The 25,801-nt window shown below is 38.4% G+C and overlaps 1 protein-coding gene across 1 annotated transcript; it reads right to left on the bottom strand.

Annotated features, from left to right (window-relative positions):
• Window positions 1-218: 218 nt before the first annotated feature.
• On the bottom strand, window positions 219-14,188 carry LOC147614312 (uncharacterized). Its single transcript, XM_086780503.1, has 5 exons — window positions 13,694-14,188; window positions 13,485-13,597; window positions 1,122-1,309; window positions 710-793; window positions 219-303 (listed from the first exon to the last, which is right to left on the bottom strand). The coding sequence occupies exons 1-5, from the start codon at window positions 14,064-14,066 to the stop codon at window positions 219-221; spliced, it is 843 nt and encodes a 280-aa protein (XP_086636629.1). The 5' UTR covers window positions 14,067-14,188.
• Between the last annotated feature and the right edge of the window lie 11,613 nt (window positions 14,189-25,801).

The following is a 25,801-nucleotide window of genomic DNA, read 5'->3' as shown; positions in this document are numbered from 1 at the left end:
TTTTAGTGTAATTTATTAAAAACATTTTAAAATTTTGCAAGTATTGTATGACCAAACAAGCGTGACGCCTTTTAAACAGCAACTATGCCTATGTCCCATGTAAAGTAGGGAAAGAAGACGCTAGCAGGCTCGAACACGATTGATTAGTTCGTTCTGAAATGATTTGCCAAAGTTCCTACACTATGATGGATAACCCTGTGGAAAGTGTGCACATGGCGCTACATTCCTTGATCAAATTTGGCAATGCGGGACTTAAGAGGAACACGGTGGCAAGACGGAGCTTGAGGGCGCGCGATTTTCAATCTGAGCAGGGTACAAACTATTACATCATGACATAGAAGCAAGTACAAAAACCCTAAACTATGCGCCTCTTAGTACTAGACTCAGCAAAGTTAGTAGGAGGTTTAAGCGAAGGAATTACAACAAAATTTCCTTCGAGCTCGAGTTGGATAGCATGAAGATCAATCTTCCCAATAGCAAGGCCTAGGCCAATAGTGAATGAATCTTCCCTCCACGCTGAGCTTCAAACAAATATAGGAGCTTGGAGCGCTTCACGAGCACCACCTTCTCTAAGCTTGATTTCATAGGCATGGACTTGAATGCAGCACTCTTTGTTAAAGCCTTGATCTTCATGAGAGAGACTTGTCCATCAGCAGGGGAGCGTGCTTTGTGAAAGACAATGATGTATTGGAAGATTTTGCCAATATACTCCTTCAAAGCTGCATCCTGGACTCTTCCTCCACCACCTTTTGTTCCACCAGCTCTTGATGCAAACTCATACATAGACAATTTCCTGAAGAAAATATTTGCATGCAAAAATAGAATATCAAAAATTATTCCAAAATACAATTACATGAAAAAAAATATTTTCAAATGAGTTGAAATTGTCTGTGCGGGGCCTCGGGGCCTGGGAACCCCACACATGTAATCTGGGATGCATTTGGGCCCTCCAGGCATGCCAACCACCAAAGGCTAGCAAGGATGACCCTAAATCCTTGCCATCCTTCAGCTGGCCTGCCTGGAGGGCCCCGATGCATCCCAGATTACATGTGTGGGGGCCCCAGGCCCTTAAGGCCCCGCATTGAAATTTTCAGAAAGATTTTTAAAAAAACATTAAGTACCTCTCACCCTCTTCATTATGTTTCATGTCCAGTGCATCTAGGTCTGTCCCAGGAATCGCTCTATCACCATGTACAGGGTCCGAGAGATCAATGCGTGGTGGAGGTCCAAAGAGCTCCTCCTGCAACCTCTCAAATTCTGCATCTGAGATATCATACTCAGGAGCAGCTTCTGCAGCACTTCTTTGGATCTAGATGATTGCAGAGACATCATCCATGCTCGCACCATCGTATATCGGCCAATCTCAGTTACTTGTGGAGGGATATCCACAGTGTCAAAGTCAATGAGGGATATCCACAATATCAAAGTCAATGAGGTCTTCATCAACATCCTGGACAAGGTGGCAGTAGAGCTCTTCCTCCCTCAAATCCAAGACCTCAACGACATCCTGCATGAGCAAGTACTCAACACCATCTATAGTGATGGCACTCAATGATGCAAGTTTTGCATTCTCAGTAGGATGGGCTACCTCTTGGTGGATAGTCGACAAGTCCAAAGACAAGCTACGTGCCACCTCTTCTTGCTTGTCCAAGACTATCTCCTCTGGGCCCTGGCTCCTTCTCTTTATAGGTGAGAAGAGGCACCACTGGCTCCTCATCATTCTCCTCTTCAAAATCAAAGCATAATATATAAATAGCAAAGGCAATATCCCATTGGATGAGATCGATCGGGTTTGCCTCCTCAAAAGTGAGGGGCACAGAGGTAGATCGGAAGGGGGGGAACATGTGCAAGTGCTCTTTGCACAACCTTTCTATGGTTGTCACCACTCTTCATGGAGAAGAGGAACTCTAGGGGTATCCACCAAGCACTGGAGTCAGGGATAAAAAATGTGATATCATCACATCCCGTGCAAAAAAATGCAAGCACTGAGCTATCGGGCTCTAGAGTCCTAAATATATTCTCTAGCTCAACACTATAACAAAACGTAGGGTAAATCTGGTCCCACATTTGATCGTAAGGGTTTCACTTATCCACTATGCGAACGCATCATGAGATGAGAAGCCATGGTGAAGGCGTAAAGGGAGCAACAAGCAAGATGGATAGAAAGTGAGAGATAGAGAATGCAATAGAAGTGAATGAAAATAACCCCTACTTATAAATATAAAGTTATATATTATTTCATTAAAACTTTAATAAAGTAATATATTTTTTATTAAAATTTTAATGGAGTAATATTTATTTTATTAAAACTACAAGAGCTCCAACACATCCTACATGAGGAGATACTCCACCCCTTCAATGGTGATAACACTCAATGAACCCTTGAGATTTAGGGCTTTCGTTCCAACAACCAACCCTAATTTCTTGACATTGGCCATTCCACTTGGTATTAGCCTTGTCTAATCATCATTAATTACACTAATGATGGTATTACACAAGCTAATGCTTCAAATAGACCAATGATCAAGCCATTTGTCTCAAGTTTAGGGGTTTTGGATCAAATCCATACACCATTAGATGTCATTGGAACCATTTGATGCTTCTTCAATCATTGGTGTGACATTTAAGCCATCTCTATGCTTAGGAATGTCGAGATACATGCCAATCCATTCACCTTTTACTTCACCTTGTTTGTTTCATTGGTGTTGATGAACAATGGAGCTTGGGAAGTGAAAGTATAGAATGCTAATGTAATAATGGATTGTGCATGAGTTCATGCAACCATAGTCATCATACCTACATCTTTGAAGTTCAAATCACACCTATCACATCACTTTGTACCCACATTCTATTCCTAGAATCTTGATGTGTGAGAGGGTACCTTGGCATTTGCTTGGAGAGGCCAATGGGAGCATGGTTTGAAACTTCCTTGTCATCATGAGTGCCATGGTAAAGCGGTAAGGAAGAGGATTAGGTACATTGGTTTGAAGAAATGGCCCTAACTTATGTCTAGTTTCAACCTAGGTACGAGGGTGAGAAGTGCTTGGTCGAGAGATAGGCAAACATCGATGTGTTACATCAACAACAACTGGATTGATTTCGGCATCAACGACATTCTACATTTGGCATTGCATTCAAGAAATTACATAGGCAAATGCAATTATGTCACATGACAAAGAGAGAACGGACAATGGCAATGGCAATGCATGAGCCTATGTGATTGGACAAATGATGCCTTTGTTTGGATGCCAAGTTATGCAAATTTGTTGATGGGGTATGGGCAAGAGTTATTGTTAATGTTGGAGATCGCATTGTGGACATATTTTTATTGAGATTTGATCCAAAATACAAAGGAGATGCTACCTGATTTTTTCCAAAAGCTTGCTACAACTGATTAAGAAAATCACTAATCATTCATTGGTGATCTCCATTGCACCTCTTGGAAGAGCCAATTGGAAGCTACAAGGAGAGCTATTAACCTTTTGAATCGGACACCCATAGGGCACCCAAATAAGGGTTAAGCAGTAAATTGAAAACCCTAATTCAATCATAGACCCTTAGGGTTGTCAAAAAGGTGTTCATAATACTACCTTAGAGCTATCTGCTGATGAGGCAAGAACCACTCTATTCTGACATCGTTTGATAGGTTAAAACTAGCAAAATTGACTTTTTTACAAAAAGTCAATTTAGTCTTAATTGAAATTTGACTTGGTCAAACCACTTGGAGTATAGTTGGTATATCCCTAGTGCTATCCAACAAGCCAAGAAGTACTTGATTTAGACCCATATTTTATGTTTTAAGACCATTTTCCCATTCTCTACAATGTAGTGAAAACCCTAAAACAAAGAACATTAGGGCTATTCAAAAACTTTGTGTTCTTGAATATTTGCATTCTACGCCTCAAGATCTTTCAATAGAGCCCTAGATCATCCAATTCCAACATAAGTCAGGCCTTCTACTAACCATTTCCCATTTTCAGCCATCTGTCTAAGCAAGCAATGGAACTTCATGAGATAAGGAAAGATAGAGAAATGGTGAATGAGGATCATGTAGAAGCGATTGGTGATGAGGGTGTGAATCTACAAGATGACAACATTGCAAATGCGGCACATAAGGCCAATCATGTGCAAAAATTGGGCCAAGTTTTGCAAATGTGGTCAATACATCAAATCATTTGGGGGGAGCACAAGCAATGCCCGCTATGACTATTGAAGTAGAAAATGGGGATAGCATGGATTGCACAATGATTTGCAAAAATGTGGAATTGATGCTCTCAAAAGAGTACACTTGCAAAGCTGAATTGTTAGTGCTCGATATGGGCCCTATTGATATGGTTTTGGGGTGTGATTGGCTATAAACTCTTGGAACCTTTTCCATGAATTTGAAACAAGAGTTTTTGAGGTTTATGCATGGGAAGGAGACCATTACATTGCATGGTTTTGGCACCTCAAAGTTTACCTTGATCAATAGTACACAACTCAAGAAGGAATTGAAGAAAATTGGCTATATGATGTTTTGTAGCTTTGTAATGATGAAGACAATGAAAAAGAGAACAAAGTTACACAAAAGGGCATGAAGAAGTTACTTAAATAGTATGAAGATGTGTTTCATATGCCCAAGTGCTTGCACCAATGAGGGATATTGATCATGCAATTGAGTTGGAGCCAAATGCAATTGAGTTGGAGCCAAATGCAAGGCCGATCAACAAACCTCCATATAGGTTCTCAAAAGTGGAAAAAGACCAACATCCTTGTTAGTGGAGGGTGGGTTTCAATAAGCATCATCGGTTGATTTTTGCTAGCCGTTTCACCCGTTTTGGGTATTTTACCCGTTTTTTACAGGTGAAAAACTCTGGTGCCCTTCAAAAATTTCACTTAAAATTGAAGTTTTATATAGATTTTAAAAATTTGACGGGTGAGCCCCAGTGATTGGATTTGAAGGGTGCCCCTAAATGTGATCTGACAAGCATCCTAGAAGATTGGCCTTCCAAAATGATAGGTAAATTTTGGAGTTGTCGACTAAGAAGTTTCACCCATCATAAAAACCTTTCCACAAAAAAATGAAATTCTAAATCAATAAAGTTGTTCAATGAGCTATGAAACACAATCTCATCAACATTCCCATAACAAGGAACAACAAGATTCAAACACATTGCCTCACACATCTTCATTAAGATAACCCAAGTAACACAAACTTTAGCAGATTATGCTAACAATTGTGGATAGTAAGACAACCATGCAAATTATAAATAGTAAGGAAAAAAAGCAATGAGAAAAAATCTAGGGGAAAAAAACCCTCCTAAAGAGGGTAAAAAGTGCCCTAGGAACCTATTGAAAACAACATCATGCCTTTTGTGTGGATGATGTTGCCATAGATTATGATCTTCTATTCTTCATTGCTTTCCAATATTCAAAGCATTCATCCCAAAGCATTTCCTCAGGTTGCCCTACCTTTGGAGTATTCAATGTCATTCTCATCATCACCATCTCCATGGGAGCTTGGATCCTCAAGCTTCAACACACCACCATAAGCTAGCAGAGGCCACACTACAGATATACATGATGAATATGCCATTATTAAAGGCTTACGTGGAAGCTCGATGGTGGAAAGAGTGACAAGATGAAAATCCAGAGCACCTATGAGCTGGGTTCACACAACCATTAAAGGGTAATTGTTTTACCCAGGTTATAATTGAACATCATCCCACATGGTGACTTCCTTGGTTTCACAAAGGCCACATCTATAGAGACACGCATACATGCATGATCCTACAACAGCCTAAAGAATCGATCCATAGTATATATGCCGATACCAAGAATGTACCCCTGGTGAAAATACATAAATAAGCTAGCATACAATGAATATCTAGTCAATTTTCCAAAACTTCCTTCACTACCATAAGGAGAACGGATAAATGAAGATTAGATGAGATAAGTAATGAGATTCTTTTTGGACGACCATCGAGATTTTCATGTATAAATGACCTACAAGATCTTTACGACTCTTTTGATTTACTTAGAAAATTTTGAAGATGTAAAAATAAATTAAGGTGGGCACATTTACGAAAGTCCTCACTAGCAGCTTGCCTTTAGGAGGACCGACTTATCGCCAGATCTATGGGTACTATGAGTGAGTCAGTATCTACTTGTCCACCACACGTGGACATTTGAGGAGTGATTCCCACTCCTCTGATTTGAAGCCCTCTATAACTTTGTTGAGATATCAAGCTCATCTAGTGAGGCGGTGGACACTGAATGACCCGCTTGGGGGACAGGCCCCACACTTACACCACTAGCATGGTCGGTGAGATCATGGGTGATATGCGGCCAGTGGGTAACAGGCTGTGTGACTGCCATTCTAGAGACTGGCATAGTTATAGCGTCAGCTCATTTAGTTGGGTTCACACTATAGAGAACCCTAGTATGTATTTGGTTGAGTACCTTTTCATTGTGTGTACTGCAGCCATACATGATGTAACTCTAGAGGAGAGGTTTACTGGAAGAAAACCTAATTTGTCTCATCTGAAAGTCTTTGGATGCATTGAGTGATTCCTCCACGCAACCCTGGCCGTTTCCACAATCTTTAACCTGGCGAGAGCCATCTGTGTGCATGTGCCAGATGAGTTGAGAACTAAGCTGGATCCAAAAGCTAAAAAATGTGTGTTTATTGGATATTCCCTTGAGCAAAAGGGATACATGTGTTATAACCCTGCTACACGTGAGTTGAGGGTAAGCAGGGATGTTGTTTTTGATGAGATGAGCAGCTGGTATGCTGCTAAAAAAGAAGCTATTGGGGCTGATATGAGCGGAAATGTGGTTGCACAGAATGCAAGTTAGCAACAATCATAGTCTTTGAGTGGACCATGAGAGTCCTCATCTAGTGGTTCAGTTGATAGACCATGGAGTGGCAGGCTGCGTCATAATACCAGTCCTGCAAGTGTGATTAGTACATCACATACAGGCAAAGAGAAAGTGGTTGAGCCCCTTAGTATGCCTGACATTTCTGCAGGGCATTCTCATGTTGGAGAGTCTAGTGGCTCAGAGATAAGCCTTAATGAGGATCTTGGGATACGAGCTATGAGAACACCTAGTGTAAAGAAGGCTATGGAAGCCATGAATGCAAAGCTGTGAAGATCTAGGAGAGTGAAGAATCCTGTGCAGAGGTTTACCTATGATGGTTATGTGGCACATCACTATGCATACATGGCAAAAGTTGTGCAGGTTATAGAGCCCACATGCATTGATGAGGCTATTGGAAATGTGTGTTGGGAGAAAGCTATGGATGAGGAGATGGATGCACTATATGGAAATGAGACTTGGGATTTAGTGGAATTTCCTGAAGGCAAGAAAGCCATTGGATGCAAGTGGGTGTACAAGGTAAAACATAACAGTGATGGAAGCATAAGCAGGTACGAGGCTAGATTGGTAGCCAAAGGATATGCGTAGATATATGGCATTGATTATGAGGAAACTTTCAGTCCAATTGCCAAGATGGCAACAGTGAGAGTTGTGATAGCAGTGGCTTCATCAAAGCAATGGTCTTTACATCAAATGGATGTAAAGAATGCATTCTTGCATGGGGATTTGCAGGAAGAGGTGTATATGTTGTAACCACCTGGTTATGAGGATGTGAGTCACCCCGAGCATGTTTGCAGGTTGAAGAAAGCCTTGCATGGCTTAAAACAAGCACGAAGAGTATGGTCTAACAACATTTTTGAATATCTTGTCACTATTGGCTTTCATGTAGCCAATGCAGATTTCTCGTTGTATGTGAGACACAATGATAGAGGGGTTGTGCTTGTTGTCATCTATGTAGATGACCTGATCATTACGGGGGACCATAATGCAGAGATCTTTGATGTAAAGATCTTGCTTAGACAGAAGTTTGAGATGAAGGATCTAGGGGGGAGCTCATATATTTCTTGGGCATTGAGGTGATTAGGTCACCACATGGTATTGGATTACTGTAGAGACAGTATGGCTTGGACATGTTGTCCAAGTATGGTATGACAGGCTGTAAGCCTATCACACTGCCATTGGATCAGAATGGCAAGTTGAGTGCAGATTCAAGGGAGATTTTGGAGGATCCTACTATGTATAGGTGCATAGTAGGAAGCTTGATCTACATGACGATCACCAAGCCAGATTTGAGCTATGTTGTTGGGCTGGTGAGTCAGTTTATATAGGTTCCTCAGAAGCCGCATTTGGATGCATTGAGACGTATACTGAGGTATGTGAGGTCTACTTTACATTGTGGACTATTTTATGAAACTGGGACAGAGATATGTGTACATGGGTACACATGCTGATTGGGCTGGTAGTATCTCAGATAGAAGATCTACTAGTGGCTTCATGTTTTCTTTGGGAAGTGCTACTGTGACTTGGAGCAGCAAGAAGCAGCCTACGGTTACTCTATCCAGTACTACAGAGGCCAAGTACAGAGGTGCTGCTATGGCAGCATGTGAGGTAGCTTGGTTGAGAAAGCTACTTGCAGATTTGGGTCTATCAGTGGTGGATAGACAAGTTGTCATTTTTTGTGACAATATTAACAGTATACAGTTGACCAAGAATCCAGTTTTTCATGCTCGCACGAAGCATATAGAGGTCCACTACCATTTTGTCAAAGAGAAGGGTTTGGCAGGAGATGTTGATCTTGTTTATATCCGCACATAGGATCAAGTAGTTGACATCTTCACCAAAGCATTGGGTATAGAGAAGCTCCGCAGATTTAGGGCTTCGCTTGGTGTACATGAGATGGAGTTGAGCTCGAGGGGGAGTGTTGAGATATCAAGCTCATCTAGTGAGGCGATGGACACTGAGACCCACCTAGGGGATAGGCCCCACACTTACACCACTAGCATGGTTGGTGAGATCATGGGTGATATGCATCCTGTGGAATGACAGGCTGTGTGACAGCCATTCTAGAGACTGGCATAGTTATAGTGCCAGCTCATTTAGTTGGGTTCACACTACAGAGAACCCTAGAAAGTATTTGGTTTACCTTTTCATTGTGTGTACTCATCCTTGTATATTGTGTGTTGAGTGTTTGAAGAAGAAGAAGATTTTCAGCCTCACCTTGTGTGTTCTCTTTTGGGGTTTTGTGAGTGTGTGTGTGCTTGCAACAAGAGCTCAAGCTCTCTTCTCCCCTGCATCTTTTCAAAATTTTCTACTAACCCTATGGTATTTAGAAAAATGCTTCTGAAGACTAAAGCTAGTCTAGATAGGGGGGATTGTTACCACTTCTTCCATACACATGATGTGGTCTCCACCCTAGCTTAGGAATCTCACTCTCCATATGGTGAAGGGTCCAACCTTGTAATTGAAGACATCCATATAAGGCTTGTAAATAGAAGAGAGCTAGTAATGGGCACCCCATAAGTGTGGGTAGTTAGGATAACCCCATTGTATATAAGTGACTTGTGGAGGTTTGTACATTCTGAGTAATACAATCTACTTTGGAGATCAAGATTCGAGACCTCCTCTACTTGTATTGTCTTGCGATTTCATATCTCTTATTGCTTCCATTTTCTTGTGTGTCTATCTATCTATGGCTATGAATCTTGCTTGCAATCTACTTTGGACATCAAGATTCGAGACCTCCTCTACTTGTATTGTCTTGCGATTTCATATCTCTTATTGCTTTCATTTTCTTGTATGTCTATCTATGGCTATGAATCTTGCTTGCTTGCTTGCTTGCATGCTTGAGTGAGTGTGTGAGAGTACATGTTAAGAGATTTAATCTTGCATGGTTCAAGTCTTGTGATTGCTAATTGTGGTGAGGGAGAGATTGAGAGAGAGTGTGTAAGTGGAGAGACAGGTTCTAGATTCCCTCTCTTTGACAGTTGGATTGCAAAGAGTTTGAGAAATAAAATTGATAGAGCTGAGGCTTGCATTTCCTACGAGCGAACAATGTGCTTTCATGCTTTAGATGTCTCATACTTCTAGTTGATGAAGATTAACAACAGCTTCTCCTTATTAACAATCGACGATTTAACTTCTTTAATTGCCCGATTCTACTCCAATTTGACCACTTGATGGCCACTTTAATAATTGTCCCCGATCAAGGATTCCAATCATCCAATCCTGGACTTCAATCATTTGATTCTACTACAGTTTGATCACTTAATCTACTTCAATAATCATTTGATTTAACTGCAAAGTTTGATCATTCGTCTCATCGATTCAACTCCTAATTTTTAATAAACAAACATATCAGTCATCTCATCAGTAATTTGGTGACTTCATTTCAAGCTATTTTTAGCATCACTCTTTTCCAGATTCAATAGTAGTCACATATGATATGACCACCAAGTCATCCAATGATTTATTTGGTATTGTTTCAAAATAAGACAAGTTAGATGGGTCAAATTCCTCCCACCACTGGAGTTTTATGGTCAAAAATATCCTTATTGCCAAGGGTTTATACGGTCTTATCAGTGGTGTAACGAGCCCCGTTCTGGCATAATTTCTCCTACTACTCCTCAATGAGGTCAAGGCTAATAGACCTAGACACATGCCCCTCACATTATTTCTGATCAAAGAAGATGAGATTTTAATGATGTACAAGCTTTGGCATTAATTGCTTTTTCTATTGAAAGTTTACTTTTTCCACAAAATAGTTATTCTTGCAATACATCTAAACTTGCTTGGGACACTTTATCTAGACTATGTATCAGTAGGCTAAAAATGATGGGCGTGAGTTGCCTCTCCCAAAAAGTAGCTTGATAATGAGAAAATGTAGGAGAAGGGGTCCATGAACAAAAACTTAACCAAGTTGAATGTCATTAATCTTATCAAGGTTTTAATTCTTTTCTCTGGCTTTCTTTGAAAGGTAATGCAACCCCTCTTACCTACAAGGATCTTGTTAACTTATTGTTGTTGTAGAGGAGCAGTCTATAGAAAGAATGTATCTATTAGTTCTAGTGTAGTGATTAGGCTCTTATCACCAAGGATAAAGGTGAGAAATTCAAGTGGAAGAATAATTCAAACACATCATCTAAGGCTAAGGATAATTCCAAGAAGTTCCAGTGGAAGAAAAATTAATCAATAAATCTAACCACTAGGCCTACCCTAGCAATAGTAGAGAGTGACACAGTAAGTTCTTTTTTATTCCTGGCACAAATAAGACTTCTGAGAGAGTGATTGTTCCACCATTTGCAGTAGTGATGAGAACAACCTTACCAACTATTTTTACTAGATACGAGGATTTGTTTGCACATGTGATTATTCCTCCTTAAAGATAAGACTCAAGTGAGGAAAATAAATCATGTTGAGAAGTAATGGGCTTGCTAGCACCACTATCAAAGTACTAGACATGTTGATCTATCTAACTGTTGGCATGCATATGTCATGGATACAAGGACCATAGATGTAGTGCATAATGACTTCTACGTTTCATCATGTGTATAGTTTACTAACTCCTTTTCAGCTTTTGGTACTCATGCATAGCCACACAGCCATGCCTGACTTTTTCTTCTTTTCCTTCTCCAACCTTCTTCTACATTTATTGATGTAATGGTTTGGCTTCTAATAGTAGTTACATTTGCCTTTATTCTTAGGCTTATCACTATTATAGCCACCCTAAGAAAAGGCTTTTCCTTTACTTTTTTGATTGGCAGCAAATGCTTGATCTCCCACATGCATACAAGTTCGGTTTTTCCAAGATTGCTCTTCTTGTAAGAGAACTGTAACCAACTGATCAATGGTTTGGGATTACCCTTCATCATGAAACATCCAGCCATTTGAAAGTACAACTAAACCATCAAAAATACAACCCATTTTTGAAAATGCTAAAATATCTCAAAAAACACTAATTTTTAAACTAAAAAGAGTACGAGCTCCTAAAAAGCTAAAAAAAAACTGTTAAAAAGTGCAAGTTTTACACTTCAATACTTTGAAAGATGATAGAGCTGCTCATAAAATCACACATTTTTTGAGAAAAAAATACTCAATTTGCAATAAAATAATAATGTCCACAAAATTGGTTACAATGAGAGGTCTTATGCCTCTCGTGTTAAATCTTTGACTTTCTCCAGAAGAATTTTTTTGGTTTGTTCTCGTAGATGACCCGACTTTTTCAAGGTAAAACCATAAACAAGAACTTCCACATCCTCCATGCTTAGGCTATCCACGCGACGTTGACTACGATTTGCTTTCTTTCCCTTTTTATTTACTCGAATCATCTCTGGATAATATTTTCCTGATAATGCATCATCTCCATTGACCTTGTACCAGTGGACCTCAATTGAGCTTACTTTTCCATTTTCCTCAAGGACTTTAAGTACCTTTGCCAACCAAAAAGGACATCCGCTTTCATCATCTGTTGCTAACACTGCAATCATTGCACCTACAGTGAGCTCCTCAATATTTCCTTCCCACATTTCCTTCTCTTGCAGTCGTCGTTGACTAGTCCTTCTAGCACCAACATACGCTTCGCGAGTCTCCCCATGCACCAATGTTTGCAATTCTTCAGGCAATTCTGTTTGTTGATTTGGCATTTGAATATTATCATCACGGTCTTCAAGTTCTTGTACTCTCCAAAGAAAGGGCTCCAGATTTATCAGTGATCTTGAATTGCTTTGAACTTCCTCAATCAAGATTTCTTGCTCATGAAAAAATGTATTCCACCATCCAAGTGAGCAAGCTGGAAAATACACATGTGCTGATTGTATAGTCTCTTTAATTTCTATCAAACATTGCTGATAATTGATGGCTCGCTTTTCTTTTTGAGCTTTTGCTGCTTCAATGCTTGATGCCAAAAGCATTTTTGCTGCCTGAAGAATTTGTCGTTCTGGGACACTGAGTAAAAACTTCAAACCATCCTGAGGATGCCATGCCTCTGAGTTAGAGTACTTCTTACACCACAAACGTGTTTCAGCTTCTTTTTCTTTTATTTTGAATTGATGTTGGAAACTATGGTCATTAAGCTGAGCGAATGCAGGGCTTGCAAAATCTCCACCTGTTGCAAACTCTCTAAAATCATAGGTGCCTTTCAAAACATGAATTTCTGGCGTAGGATCATAAGCTTCTTTAAGAATTATGCACACCTCTGGAAGGTCAAATGCACTTTTCTTAGCAAGTTTGACTGAAAACCTACTAAACATCTGATCAATTTGATCATGAGTGTGACCCACCAACAAAAATCCAAGTTTGACCTTTTTGAAAACTTTCTGTTGCACCAACATACTCAAATAAGCAAGCACTATTTGATTTTTGTTTTCCCTTGCCGTATTATCTAGCTGCACATAAAGTGTGCTAGGTAATTCTCCTTGCCATTCACTTACTATTTTCTGAATTATGGTGATGGTCAAGTTAGGGTCGTTGTGTAAATTTGGAAAGTTTATAAAAACTTTTGACGTCATGATGCCATTAAAGATGAGGGCTCCAACAACGTGTAGTTGTATGAAATTCTCTTCCTTCAAATTCTTTGGAGCACGCATAAAATGGGGTATCAATGTCTTCTTTTGATCCATTCCATCTATGACTATTCCCAAATACATTTCTTTCTGCTCAAGGCACTTCTTTCGATGCTTTGCTAGCTTTTGACGCTCTGTACTTTGTTGTTCTCGATGAGCTTTAAGTGCTTGTAGAATAGGACCTGAAAACTCAAAACAATGTAAAGCTAGTTTAAATTATACCACTTGGAATTCTCATTCATAAATTAAAACGTACAAAAAACACAAATCAAACATACCTTTTTCTTCAAATGTCTTTGCAACATCTCTTTTGGCTTTGAGCTCTGCACAAATTTGACAAATCCCCATTCTAGTTTTCTTGGGAATTTTCACATCAGCAAAATATTGTTTCCAAACTCTAAGAAATGAAGTAAATGAAAGAGATGACATGTTTCTTCCTTTCAACGTTTCCACGTAGAGGTTGTAAACTTCTCCCTTTGTAAAATTATCAGGCAAATGGGTGAATTTTGAATTTGGCATGCGCTCACCATTGTAAGTGACAAATCGTTCCATCCAGCTCTTGAGAAAACACAGCTGAGGAGTCTCACGTGTACTAAATGAGTACCGTGAATCTTCTTCCACCCGTTGCAACTGCTTTAAGATCTTTTGCATCCGCTGATTGCTTAAACAAAACACTTGAAAAAAACACTTTCGACACACAATCGTGCCAGAAACTGTATATTTTATCTTCTCTCCAGACCTTAATAAAAAACCATGTAATGCTGTATTTTGTTGAGCACGTTTCAAAGCAAAGAAGTTTTCACGTTCCTGCTTAATTTTTCTGAATCCAAGTGTCCTCAAGCAGTTGTTTTTACAACAATACACCCTACATGCCTCTCTCAATGCATTGCGATGCAAAAACTTGTCTTTTCTTCTCAAGGGAGTGGTTGTCTCCACACGAATAGGCTGAACTAATGATGGAGAAACTGGAACATCGGTATCAGAATTTGATAAATTAGCAAATAGTGGGCTTGTAACATCATCATCACTGATAGATTGGCTCAGACTTTTAGGAGTGAGTACGGATACAGGCACTTGTAAAGAGCAAAATGAGCTTGAGAGAGACTTTTGTTGCCCTGCCATGACTAGGAACTTCAAACCTCTAAGTTTTTCTAAAAAACAATGGTCTAAGCTACAAAGTGGAGTGTAATCTCAAATCCAAATAACTTACTTTTAATGCTTAAATTCAAAAATAATAATATTAATATAAATATTAAAATTTATTAATTATTATAAAAGATGGGACTTAAAAGATGAGAGGAAGTCCTTTTTAGAGACACATTCCAAGGGTCTGCCGCTAAGAGAGCCACAAGAGCATTTTTTTTAATTTGGAGCATTTTTCTTGAGTTTAATTCTGTAAGGTATGCATTTTCTTGATTACTTTGTTATTTGTTACAATTTTAAATTTTTATTTCATTGTCATTTGGTTCAAAGTTTGCTACGAGGAAATTATGGCTAGGAAGAAAAACAAAAATATTATCTAAGGAGGTAAGTGATTTCAAAAATGGACTTTTTTTAAAAAGGAATTTTTTTGAAAGAATTGTTTGTCTTTTAAATACACAAAAATACCAAAATGAAGATTTCATACGTAAATTAAGAAAAAAAGAGGTTGAAAAAATAATATTTTATAAAATAAAGATTTAATCAATAATTTTTAAAAATTATAATGACTTCATTTTTGAAAAAGCTAAATCTTGATTTGTATTCTGGAATACAACACAAAAATCGATAAGTCGCCATGTTTCTTGTGTATTAAGTAGTTTGTATTCTAGAATACAAAGCTTGAAGTCACATTTTTTTAAATTTAACACTTATGCACTTTGAGATTGTATTCCAGAATCCATTGCTTGTACAAGTTGTATTTTGGAATATAGCTTCTCTCAACACTTGAGTTGTATTCCAGAATATGAAGCTTTTACAAGCTGTATTCAAAAATATATTTTTTCTCTGTACTTGAGATTGTATTCCAGAATACACAATTTCAACAAGTTGTATTCTAGAATACAACTTCTCTATACTTGAGACTGTATTCTAGAATACATAGTTTCAACAAGCTGTATTCTAGAATGCAACTTCTTTCTGCACTTGAGTTGTATTCCAGAATACACAGCTTCAGCAAGTTGTATACTGGAATACAACTTCTCTCTACACTTGAGTTGTATTCTAGAATACAGAGCTTCAATAAGCTGTATTCTGGAATACAACTTTTTTTTACACTTGAGTTGTATTCCAGAATACACATCTTCATCAAGTTGTATTCTGGAATACAACTTTTTTTTACACTTGAGTTGTATTCCAGAATACACATCTTCATCAAGTTGTATTCTGGAATACAACTTCTCTCTTCACTTGAGTTGTATTCTAGAATACACGGCTTCGGCAAGCTGTGTTCTACTGTAAACCAAACTCAATGTAAACCATTAGAATAGACCTTCATGCAAAAAAGATTTGCTTTTTATCTAATTTTAGAAGACATGTAAAGAAAGCAAAAGCTCTCGAGTTCGCGTCGCGCGCGCGACTAAAAAACAGCAAACTGTAGTTTTCACATAAAAAACAGAGGAGGAGCAGCCCGGGAGTATTTCAACCAGGTGTCCTGGGGTTTAACCCCCCTTTTGAAGCCAACGGAACGGTCAGAATCTCCATCAGAGCAACGTAGCAGAAGATAGATTTTGGGATAAAGCAAAAGCTCTTGAGTTCGCATCGCACGCGCGCGGCAAAAAAACAGCAAAACTGTAGTTTTAATATAAAAAACGGAGGAGGAGCGACCTGCAAGTATTTCAGCCAGGTGTCCTGGGGTTTTACCCCCCTTTTGAAGCCAACGGAGCGGTCAGAATCTCCATCAGAGCAACGTAGCAGAAGATAGATTTTGGGGGTAAAATTTTCTCAAATTGTGTTCAAGAAAGAGGTTCTGTAAGTACTTTGATGATACAAAGGATCCTAATTGTTTTGGGTTTAATCTATTCATCTCTTAGTGCTTTCTCCTCTCTTTTATATCTGTGTATTGTGGTTAGAAGCTTCTTGTGAGTTGTATTCTGGAATACACAGCTCTAGAAAGTCATTTATTGAAATTCAATTACAAAACACATCTTTGGAGGAAACAACCTGTTGTATTCTAGAATACATCTCTCTCTCTCCCTCTTTTTCTCTAGTGTGCTGAGGAGCTCTCTCTCTTACATTCCTATCTCATGTTTGCTTACACATCTAGGTCCGTTCTTGCATGGAGGTTAACACACACTCTCTCTCTCTCTCTCTCTTTCTCTCTATGTCTATTTGTTCTCTTTCACTTTTTGTCTTTCTCGTTTGTTTGCCCTACATACATGTTTACTAATCTTAAATGTTGTTTCATTTAACAAATCATATTTTTGAAAAATATGATTTTATCTCTATTTGTTTATCTTAGCAATGAGATAATGATTTTTTATTGTCTTGTTTAGGTTTAAGATGGCCTCACCAATACGTGATGCTCGAACTTCTAAGAAGCAAAAGAAAAGCAATCAAGCAACTGCATCTGTCCCTGTGGGTGGCTCAGGACGTTCAGGAGTCTTGACACCTTCTCGATCTCAACCTGCTCCAGTTAGTCCTCACTTTCAAGCACCTCGAGTGACTGTGACTCTTCCAAACCCTGATAGACGTCCAAGTGAGCCAAGAAGACAACTTTTAGCAGCTCACCAGTTTCCAGAGTTACAAGATCAACCACCATCAAGCAGAATGGTTTTAGCTACTCATGGACTTCCTCCATCATCTCAAGGAACCACACCTTTAACTCAACATCAGCAGAAAAAGTCTTCAAGCATGGAAGCTACAACTCTTTGGAGTAGTGCAAGAGGTAAAGCACGAGAAGGATTTGCTTGGACAATTCAATTTGGCATGGTAGGTAAGCACAAGACAATCGTTGAGCCAAACACACCTTTCCTTTCTATTGCGGAAGAAAAAGGAGACTCTGAAAATACAAAGTATTTAACTTATGGTCGCATTGTTGAAGTCAAAGAAAGTATATCTCGTGGGATCATTCATCATCTGGTAGACAACAACAAAGGAAAGTTTCTTGCAGTTAGAGTTTTCTCTGCTAATTTTCGGCTTGAAGAGATGAATCCTGTTTCTACCCAGCAAGAGTTTAGAGATGCAATGATTACTCGCAAACGGGTATGGATATCTTTCTCTCGACCTTTTTTTCATTAGTGTTAAAAAAATTTCTTATCTTTGTGTATTCTAGAATATGTAGAGAACTGTTATTCTTTTTTAAGTTTGTTTGAGTCATGTCTTTCAAACTCATATATTGGAATACGTAGAGGTCAAGTCAACTGTAGTTTGCATGTATTCTAATAAACATGAATTTTGTCTAGTCTAGTTTGTATGTATTCTAGTATACACGTAGTTCAAAAAACTTCTTATCTTTGTGTATTCTAGAATACATTGAGAACTATTCTTTGTTTTTTAGTCTATTTAATTCTTGTCTTTTTAGCTTATATCTTGAAACACTTAGAGGTCTAGTCAAGTCTAGTTTGTATGTATTCTAGTATACAAGAAGTTTGTCTGCTCTAGCATATGCTAGAATGCATTCTAGTATACAAGAAGTTTGTTTTGTTTAGTTTGAATGAATTTTAGCAAGAAAGAAGTTTGGCTTACTTTTTATGTCTGGTTTAATGAGTTTACCATGTATTCTAGTATACAAAGAAATGGTTAAAGTGTTCTTACTTTTGTATAAGTTACTCTTTGGTTCTTACTTTTAAGTTCACTCTATCAAGTCTTAAAATCCTCTTCTACTTAGAATGACTTTTTCTTTTTCTTTTTTTGTAGTCTTTTTCTGTAGCATTTCAAGAGCATCATGATAATTTGTACAATTCCAACCACTCCACTGATGATTCTGATTATGAAGAGAATGAAGGTACAGACATAGATGACTCAGAAGAAGATGTTGAAGTTCTTGAAGAGACTTCTGGGTCAAAGTCTCAAGATGTGAGTGATACTTTGCTTTCTGGACCTGGAGCTCCAAAGTCTGATCCTTCAGAATCTTCTGGTCTTAATACCATAAGAAATAAAGCCAAAAAGTTTCATATGGTTGATGAGAGACCCTTAATTTTACTAGTGTCTAATATAGAACGTCCTCCATTAGATCCTGTTTCAAATAAGAGACCACTAGAAGTTCGAACCATTGTCCCTGGACATGTGAGTAATCTTAAAGTAATGATGAAGGAGAAACCAACAACAAATGTTTTACCCCTTCTTGTTCTTGTGGATAAGTCTTCTTGTGTTAAGAAAGAGAGTTTTGAGAGATCAAAAATCAATCAATACAAATACTTTGTCTTGGGGGGAACTCACTCTCTCATTGCTAAAAAAGAGTTATGTGCTGAGTATCCTCATGTAGAGAGCTATAAGACAGTCCTAGCATGGGTCTATGCTGGGTTAGGTGATGATGATGCAAAGCTACTTGCCCTTGATCACAACATTGATTCCGAGATGCGACTATCCATGTCTTTCTTACAAAAGATAAGATTTTTTCACAATGAGTGGATCAATCATATTCAGCAAGGTCATAAAGTTGATGAAGCTTTCAAAATCAAGCTTTGTGAGCAAGTTGGTCTTGTCACAAAGAAGTCAAGCAAAGCTGGACGCTCTGGAAAAACAAATGTTCGAGGTCATGACAATTTCTTTCAGTTAGCCTTTCGTGATGGAGAGATATGGGATCTACAAGAAGACATTTTCAAGCTTTGGGAGGAAGGTAAAATCAAAGGGCAAAAAGTAAAGCTCCCACTTGGAAGTCAAAAGGGCAAAGGAACAGGGAATGAGGACACTTTGAAGCCAATTCCTGAAGAAATGCGTATTACGAATTGGCGAGCAATGCAAGGAATACGCGAGAAAAATATTATCATACCCATCTTGGCACGAGTGAAAGGAGGTTCTTTGACACTCGATGAAATGGCAAAGGAATTAGAACAGTACGTTGCTAATTCTTCTTTTTAAATCTACTTATTTTATTTCATGTAAAGTTGTTTTTTTATTTTGTGTTTTTTTGAAACAGGCAAAAGACTTTCTTGTACATGCAAAGAATCATGATTGAAAAACTTAATTGCAAGGATTGGAACGAGGTTCAAATGTTTCATCCCATCACTAGTCAGCCAAGCTCCTTAGAGCGTTTCATTTATCTTTTCAAAAATGCAGTAAGTAAACTACATATTTGAATAGATTTTTTTTTATTTAAGTGTTTTTGAAGGTTTTGTAAAAATTTAGATCAAATATTTTAAAAAATTGATTTTGATTTTTGTATGTGTATTCTAGAATATATTTAATGTTTACTTGTTTTCATTTTAACAAGTCTCGAGCACCTCGTGCTCCCATAAAGAGCATTCCTCAAGAGTTTGAGCAACATTTGAGTCGCGCAAGGGCAGAGCGGAAGAGATTAGAAGAGGCACAAACTTTGGAGACCATTCAAGAGGCAAATATTTTCATTTCTGATGATGTGTCTGCAGAACCAGTTCAATATTTTGTTCATGAAGGCAAAGTAGAGAACATGGAATCGTTTGTGACTGCACAACATTTTACTTTAGCCATTGCTGATGCTCCGTATGGATTTAAGGCACCACACTCAATACACGATGAAGTAAAGTATGGTGTAAGTGCGTATAAAAGAGTCATCGACGCTTTCAAAAAGGTCACAACGGCTGAATCATGGGCACTGGTAATTTTTCATGCTCATGATCAAATCTCTGCTGCAGAGAAAGCATTCGTTGACAATCAAATGGTCCATCAGCTATGCATATGGTATGTTAAATTTCAAGCATTCTTTTGCAAGTTACAAAAGCTTAAGTTAAAGCCTAACTTTTTCTTTTGTAGGACAAAGCCTAACATCAAAGGCTAACTTTTTCTTTTGTAGGACAAAGCCTAACATCAAAGGCTATAAGCTTGACAGACTTTCTTTTGCTACCGAGTTTGCTACCATTGGTTTCTGGTCTCCTGCGGGTCCGAACAGTAAAGGAAATTTTAATTTTGCTTCGAAACCTAACCGAACAAATATTTTTGATAGACCAGGCGTGTGTCGAAAGCTCAGGGATCTTTCTGGTGATTCAAATGAGATCATGAATCCTTATCAAAAACCACAACTTTTGATGATGGATTTAATTGAGCTTCTATCTTTAAAAGGAGAGTGGATCATGGATCTTTTTGCGGGGACAGGTAATCATGCAACCTTAACTTATTACATATTTTATATTGCTCATTTAAGTGAGCTTTACCATGTTGATTCTTTTTTTCTTAGGAACAACCACTATTAGTGCTCTTAAAAAAGGAAGGAATGTTGTTGCTATTGAGCTAGATCCAGTTCAAGTTCGTTTTATTCAACAACGAGTCACTGCAATGAAAGAATTACCGGACGAGTTTCAAGAGGTTGGAATGAAAAACATGGCAGCAAACCCAAGAGTGGTGGATGCATCTGGAGAACCTCAGCCTCCCTTTGGACCTGATGATGAAATGCAGTTTGCAGATCTTGAGCCTTATGAAGATCCACATACTGTGGATATTGATATTCCTCTTACGGAGTCAACACCACTCATTGTAGGACGCGAGCAAACTGATGAAGAAGTTAGTCATGAAGAGGAGGAATTTCCTATGCTAGAATAGATTTAAACACTTGTAGTTTCAAACAATTTTTGGTATTTAAATCCTCATTGGGGGTGTTCAAGGATTTCTAGGTTTTGAGAGTGTTTTGAACAACATTTGTTTGTATTCAAAACTAGCATTACAAATCTTTTTGAGGAGCTTGCGTTTTGAGATTGGTTCAAAAAATTAGTCAAATGTTGTCTCTATTGAAGCATTTATAGGAATTGTCTCATAATAAGACTTGTTTTTTAATCAATGAAGATTAATTTAATCATGACATTGAAGTTGTGCGATAAAAGTAGTTATATTTTGCTTTCTAGTAACGATAGCAATAATTTTGTATTCAAAGTGAAGCTCTTTGTTGTGAGTCTCTAATGCAACTTTTGTGTCATGTTTTTTTGTTTGAAATATTCTAAGATTTTGTAGGGATAGGCTTGTACTTAGACATCAAATAGTAGAAAATTTGGCAAATTTTTAATTTAGAGAATGAATCACTTGCAAGTATGTTTTAAGTTAAGCAAAAAAGTCTCTTTTTAAAGTTCTACTTTATTGGGCACGTCAAAGATTCTTTTGGTGCTAGATTTGGATTGTTTTTAAAGGATTTTTTTGGTCTCTCAAAACTACAACTCACGATCGGTTGTATTTTCAAATGGCTGGGTGTTATGAGCTAAAGTGTAGATACAAAGCCCTCGTATGAATCCGGTAGAGCTATGAGAATAGTAGATACCAAATAACTATCCGGATAGGTCTCATCAATACATGCCAACTGCTCCCTGAGATCTTTAATCCTTGTGAGGAACTCGTCCATTAAATCTCCCTCATTCATATGCTCAGACTCTAACTATTCACATAAACGGGTTACTCATACCTTGTCACACACCTAGTAAAGTGTAGCAAGTGCATCCCAAGCATGCTTTGTAGCTTTACATGAGCATTCTATAAGAAATAATGCTTCTTTTTACTGACAGTGCCACTAATGCATGTGCTTGTGCATCCCTACTATCCCACCTAGCTTGTTTTGTTGTGGGAGGTGTAAAGGGCAGATACCACAGTTATATCAGAATTTGTATCACCATCCAAAGCACCTTATTTTGCTATTGTGCTAGTGAGATAAGGTATGCCTCAATGCTAATAACAACATTCTAAAGCCCTTTATCAACCAATACATGGCGTAATCATATATAGCACCACAACACATAATTGGTCCCTTCAAGCTTATCCTTAGTGGGTATTTGGAAAGAATCCCAAATACATCATTGCCTGCCATTCTCCCTGCAAATAACTAATTTGTAATAACGACACAGAATGCAAATATCCTAACTACCTAAACTGCAAGTATCGTCAATTCTCACTGAATGTAATCAAAATGGCTATCCCAGTAGATCACTGATGACTATGGAAACCTGCAAAGAATGTGAAAATTTATAGAGTGTAGAGTGTGGAAGTGTGTGGAAATGATACTTAGGAGGAATATAGAAATCGATAATAATGTTGACGATGCTATTGAAGTTGTTAAAGATAAACTTGAAGATACGATGTTGAAGATGATGATGGCTCTACTTGCACACTAAACGATGATGTTGCTATTGTGCAAAAAACCCAAAATTTAAAAAAAAATCGAGCTAACACTCCCATGGGATGTCTAGATGGAGATCAATGTAACAACACACATACACACAGATACAACAACAAAGCAGAGATGGATGGAAGCACAACACTCAAAGTAGATTGATGAGAATAAGTGATGGGCAAGTGAAGTGACATAATAAGGTCACTTACATACTCATAAGAGTGCGTACATATGCTCAAGGCAAAAAACCTCCTAAAGAGAAAAAAAGTGTCATGACCCATTATTAGCCTATGTTCACACAGTATTACCATATACATGCTACAGATATCTAACTTACTACTACTATAGTGGTGAGGATCTTTATCTTCAAAATGTAATTTTGTTCTAATTATAAAGAAGAATATGGTTTCCATGCCCACTAGGTAAAACTAGTGATGACATCTATGCGGATCTTGGTAGGTAACCGCCTCTGTTGAGGACAGGCCGCATGGAGGGCATGTAGTAGACTAATAAGACCGCAGCGAATGGGCCTGTGGAGGGCACGCAACAGGCACGTTGTCGTGACGTGTGCGGTATAGCCAAGAAAGTACGAGACTTCTAGCTGTGAGAGTAGGTACCAAATCCAACAAGGAAACTCGCACACAAAATTTCCCAAGGAGTATTGGACATCTCCATTTTCAATGACATATACATGTGTCGATTCACCTCAATACATCCTTGAATTCATCCTGATGATTGCACAAAATTGTGTATCAAGTGCTTGTCCCTTTATTCACTGACTCCTTCCTTTGATCCAATCACATGTAGGCATAACATAACCTTCAATTTTTTCCAACATACATGTGACCATTTACATTCTTTACATCCAGTGCCATCAAAACCATCATTTCAAGATGCTCTTAATCACCTGAAAACCTGCCTTAATATTCTAACATCTCACAAGCAAAAGCTGGCATACTGCATAGCTATAACATGCTCATGATTTCCAAAACTCAATCAAGCAGAAGCAAGACCAACTTCCCGTGATTTAAATGTGCTTTAGATACCTTTTTCCCACAAAACACCAACTTCTAAAACCATTAACTTGTTCTCCAAAGCTTTTTTCCATTTTCCAAATCCTTTAAAGATTTATGAGTCATACGCCTTTTTCTAAAATAAATGAAGTAGTTAAAAAAAATTTTTATCTGAACGTTTCAGCGAATTTACACTTTGGTTTTATTTTTGTTAATCACAAAAGGTCGCTTCAGTGCTGATTACGCGATGGAGAAACGCGGGAAGCAACAGTCGCTTCAGCGCAGACTGTGAACATGGAATTAGCTGAAAGGATCTCTTCATGTAATACTCATTTCCCTCTTCATTTCTAGCACCTACAAGCTATGAACAGTAGGTATCTCCTTGAAACAAAAATCTCTGGTCGATATCACACACTGGTTCGCGTTTTGTAGACGTTTCCCCCCAAACTCTGTTATGCGCCGCCTGCAATTCTTTGGTTTTTCTCCTCTTTCCCGCGAGGAAACCGGCCCCCACACCACCTTTTGCAACTAAAAACGCGCTTTTCCCATTTTGAATTTTTTCACTACGCCTACCATTCCACGCATATATTTTTCAAGTGATAACCATTAAAAAAAATCAACCTTCTTCACACCATAACCTTGCTAAGGTTTCCCACACCACATCAAAGAAAGCTTCATTTGGCATCCTTATTACATATATGACCTTGCCATCTAAAGCATACGATCAAGACCACAACCATTATGTACCATAAAAGTTCTCTGTCTCAGTGTTAATATCAACTCAACCATGATAGGCACGGCTTATGAGCATTTCACCATCTCATGGAATCAATAAAGCAGTCAAACCCACAAGCATAATCCAGTCCTATCAAGGCACAAGGTGTCTGCTAACTCCAAAATTCTGCATAAGCATAAAAAAAATCCTCCACAATTCACACCACACTGTCAGAGGCTTCGAGACCTGGCTCAGCCTCAGCTCATCTTATTGAACCTCATTTACAATATGAACATATATACTCAGTCATCATATAATGACTCATCATGGCACTTAACCCCATGCATCTGGATTTGTATTTGATGGCATCACATGCATGGTTTCACACCATAGACGTGCCATGGCATGACATCCACCCCCTCTAAACCTGCACATCCTCTGGTATGTGCCAAATCATCATCAAGGTCCACATATAACTGGATGTCGTCTTCATCTTCTGCACTTCCAGGAAGATCATCCTCTTCCTCTTCAACCATATCCATACTACCACTGTCAAGCCTCTCATCCTGAGTCTCTTGTGAATCAAAAGGATCATTATCATGCCTTCTTTTAAATATCTTGATTCTTTTGCCTGCCACAAGATTCTTTATTTCTGTTCCATCAAGCTCACACAGAATATACGTGGCATTTCCATGCACATGCTTGACAATGTAAGGGCCAAACCATCTTTTTGCAAATTTTCTTTGAACAGTGAATTGGTTGTCAAGGCTACTATCATACATTAGAACCCAATCACCTTCTTCAATAGGTTTTGGCCGGAGTCTGTGTCTACTATCAAATCTTTCTTTATTTTTCTGCCTTGCATCTTTCAAGCGAGCTTTAGCAAGCTCTACATCTTCAGGCCTCCTCTCCAACTGTCTTATTCGCAATGCAAGGAGGTCATCTCTGCTCAATCCTTCCAACCAGGGCAATACATTCCAAGTTAGAACTACTTCTTCAACTGGCATCACTGGCTTCTGACCATACATTAATTCTACAGGCATGTATCCTGTCTCACTGAGCTATGAGTTGTACGGTCAGCCCACAAGGCATATGGTAGCAGCTTTGGCCACTCTCGCATTCTTTCTCTGCATGCCTTAGCCAAAGCTTTAATGATTGGAGGATATCCTCGCTCACTTTTTCCATTGCCCTCAGGATTGTAAGCACATGTTAGGGACAGTTTGATACCAATTCTAGAGAAGAATTCCCTTGCTTCTTCAACATCTGGCTCACCCCTATCAGCTGTTATTTTCCCAATACAACCATACCGACAGATCACATCTTCCAAGAGAAATTTGCATACTGTTTCTGTACTCTTTGTTCTAAGAGCACGTCCTTCTACCTGATTTGTCAAATCTTCTCTTGCAAGTGCTATATACCGCATCTGCCAAATTCCCAAAGGCATTGTAACTAGATC

This window comes from Cibotium barometz, chromosome 42, assembly GCF_041138505.1.
Source record: "Cibotium barometz isolate CiBa-2024 chromosome 42, ASM4113850v1, whole genome shotgun sequence".
NCBI lineage: Eukaryota > Viridiplantae > Streptophyta > Polypodiopsida > Cyatheales > Cibotiaceae > Cibotium > Cibotium barometz.
Note: the sequence above shows the minus strand (reverse complement) of the source record. Positions and strands in the feature narration are given on the sequence as shown.

What these genes read in the sequence shown, in the direction of transcription:
- LOC147614312 (XM_086780503.1), bottom strand. Translation starts at nt 14,066, where the DNA reads ATGCAAAAGATCTTAAAGCAGTTGCAACGGGTGGAAGAAGATTCACGG. An exon ending in AAGAAATGTATTTGGGAATA is followed by an intron (nt 1,310 to 13,484) that starts GTCATAGATGGA and finishes GCAATCATCTAG; the next exon opens with ATCCAAAGAAGTGCTGCAGA. An exon ending in CATAATGAAGAGGGTGAGAG is followed by an intron (nt 794 to 1,121) that starts GTACTTAATGTT and finishes TATTTTCTTCAG; the next exon opens with GAAATTGTCTATGTATGAGT.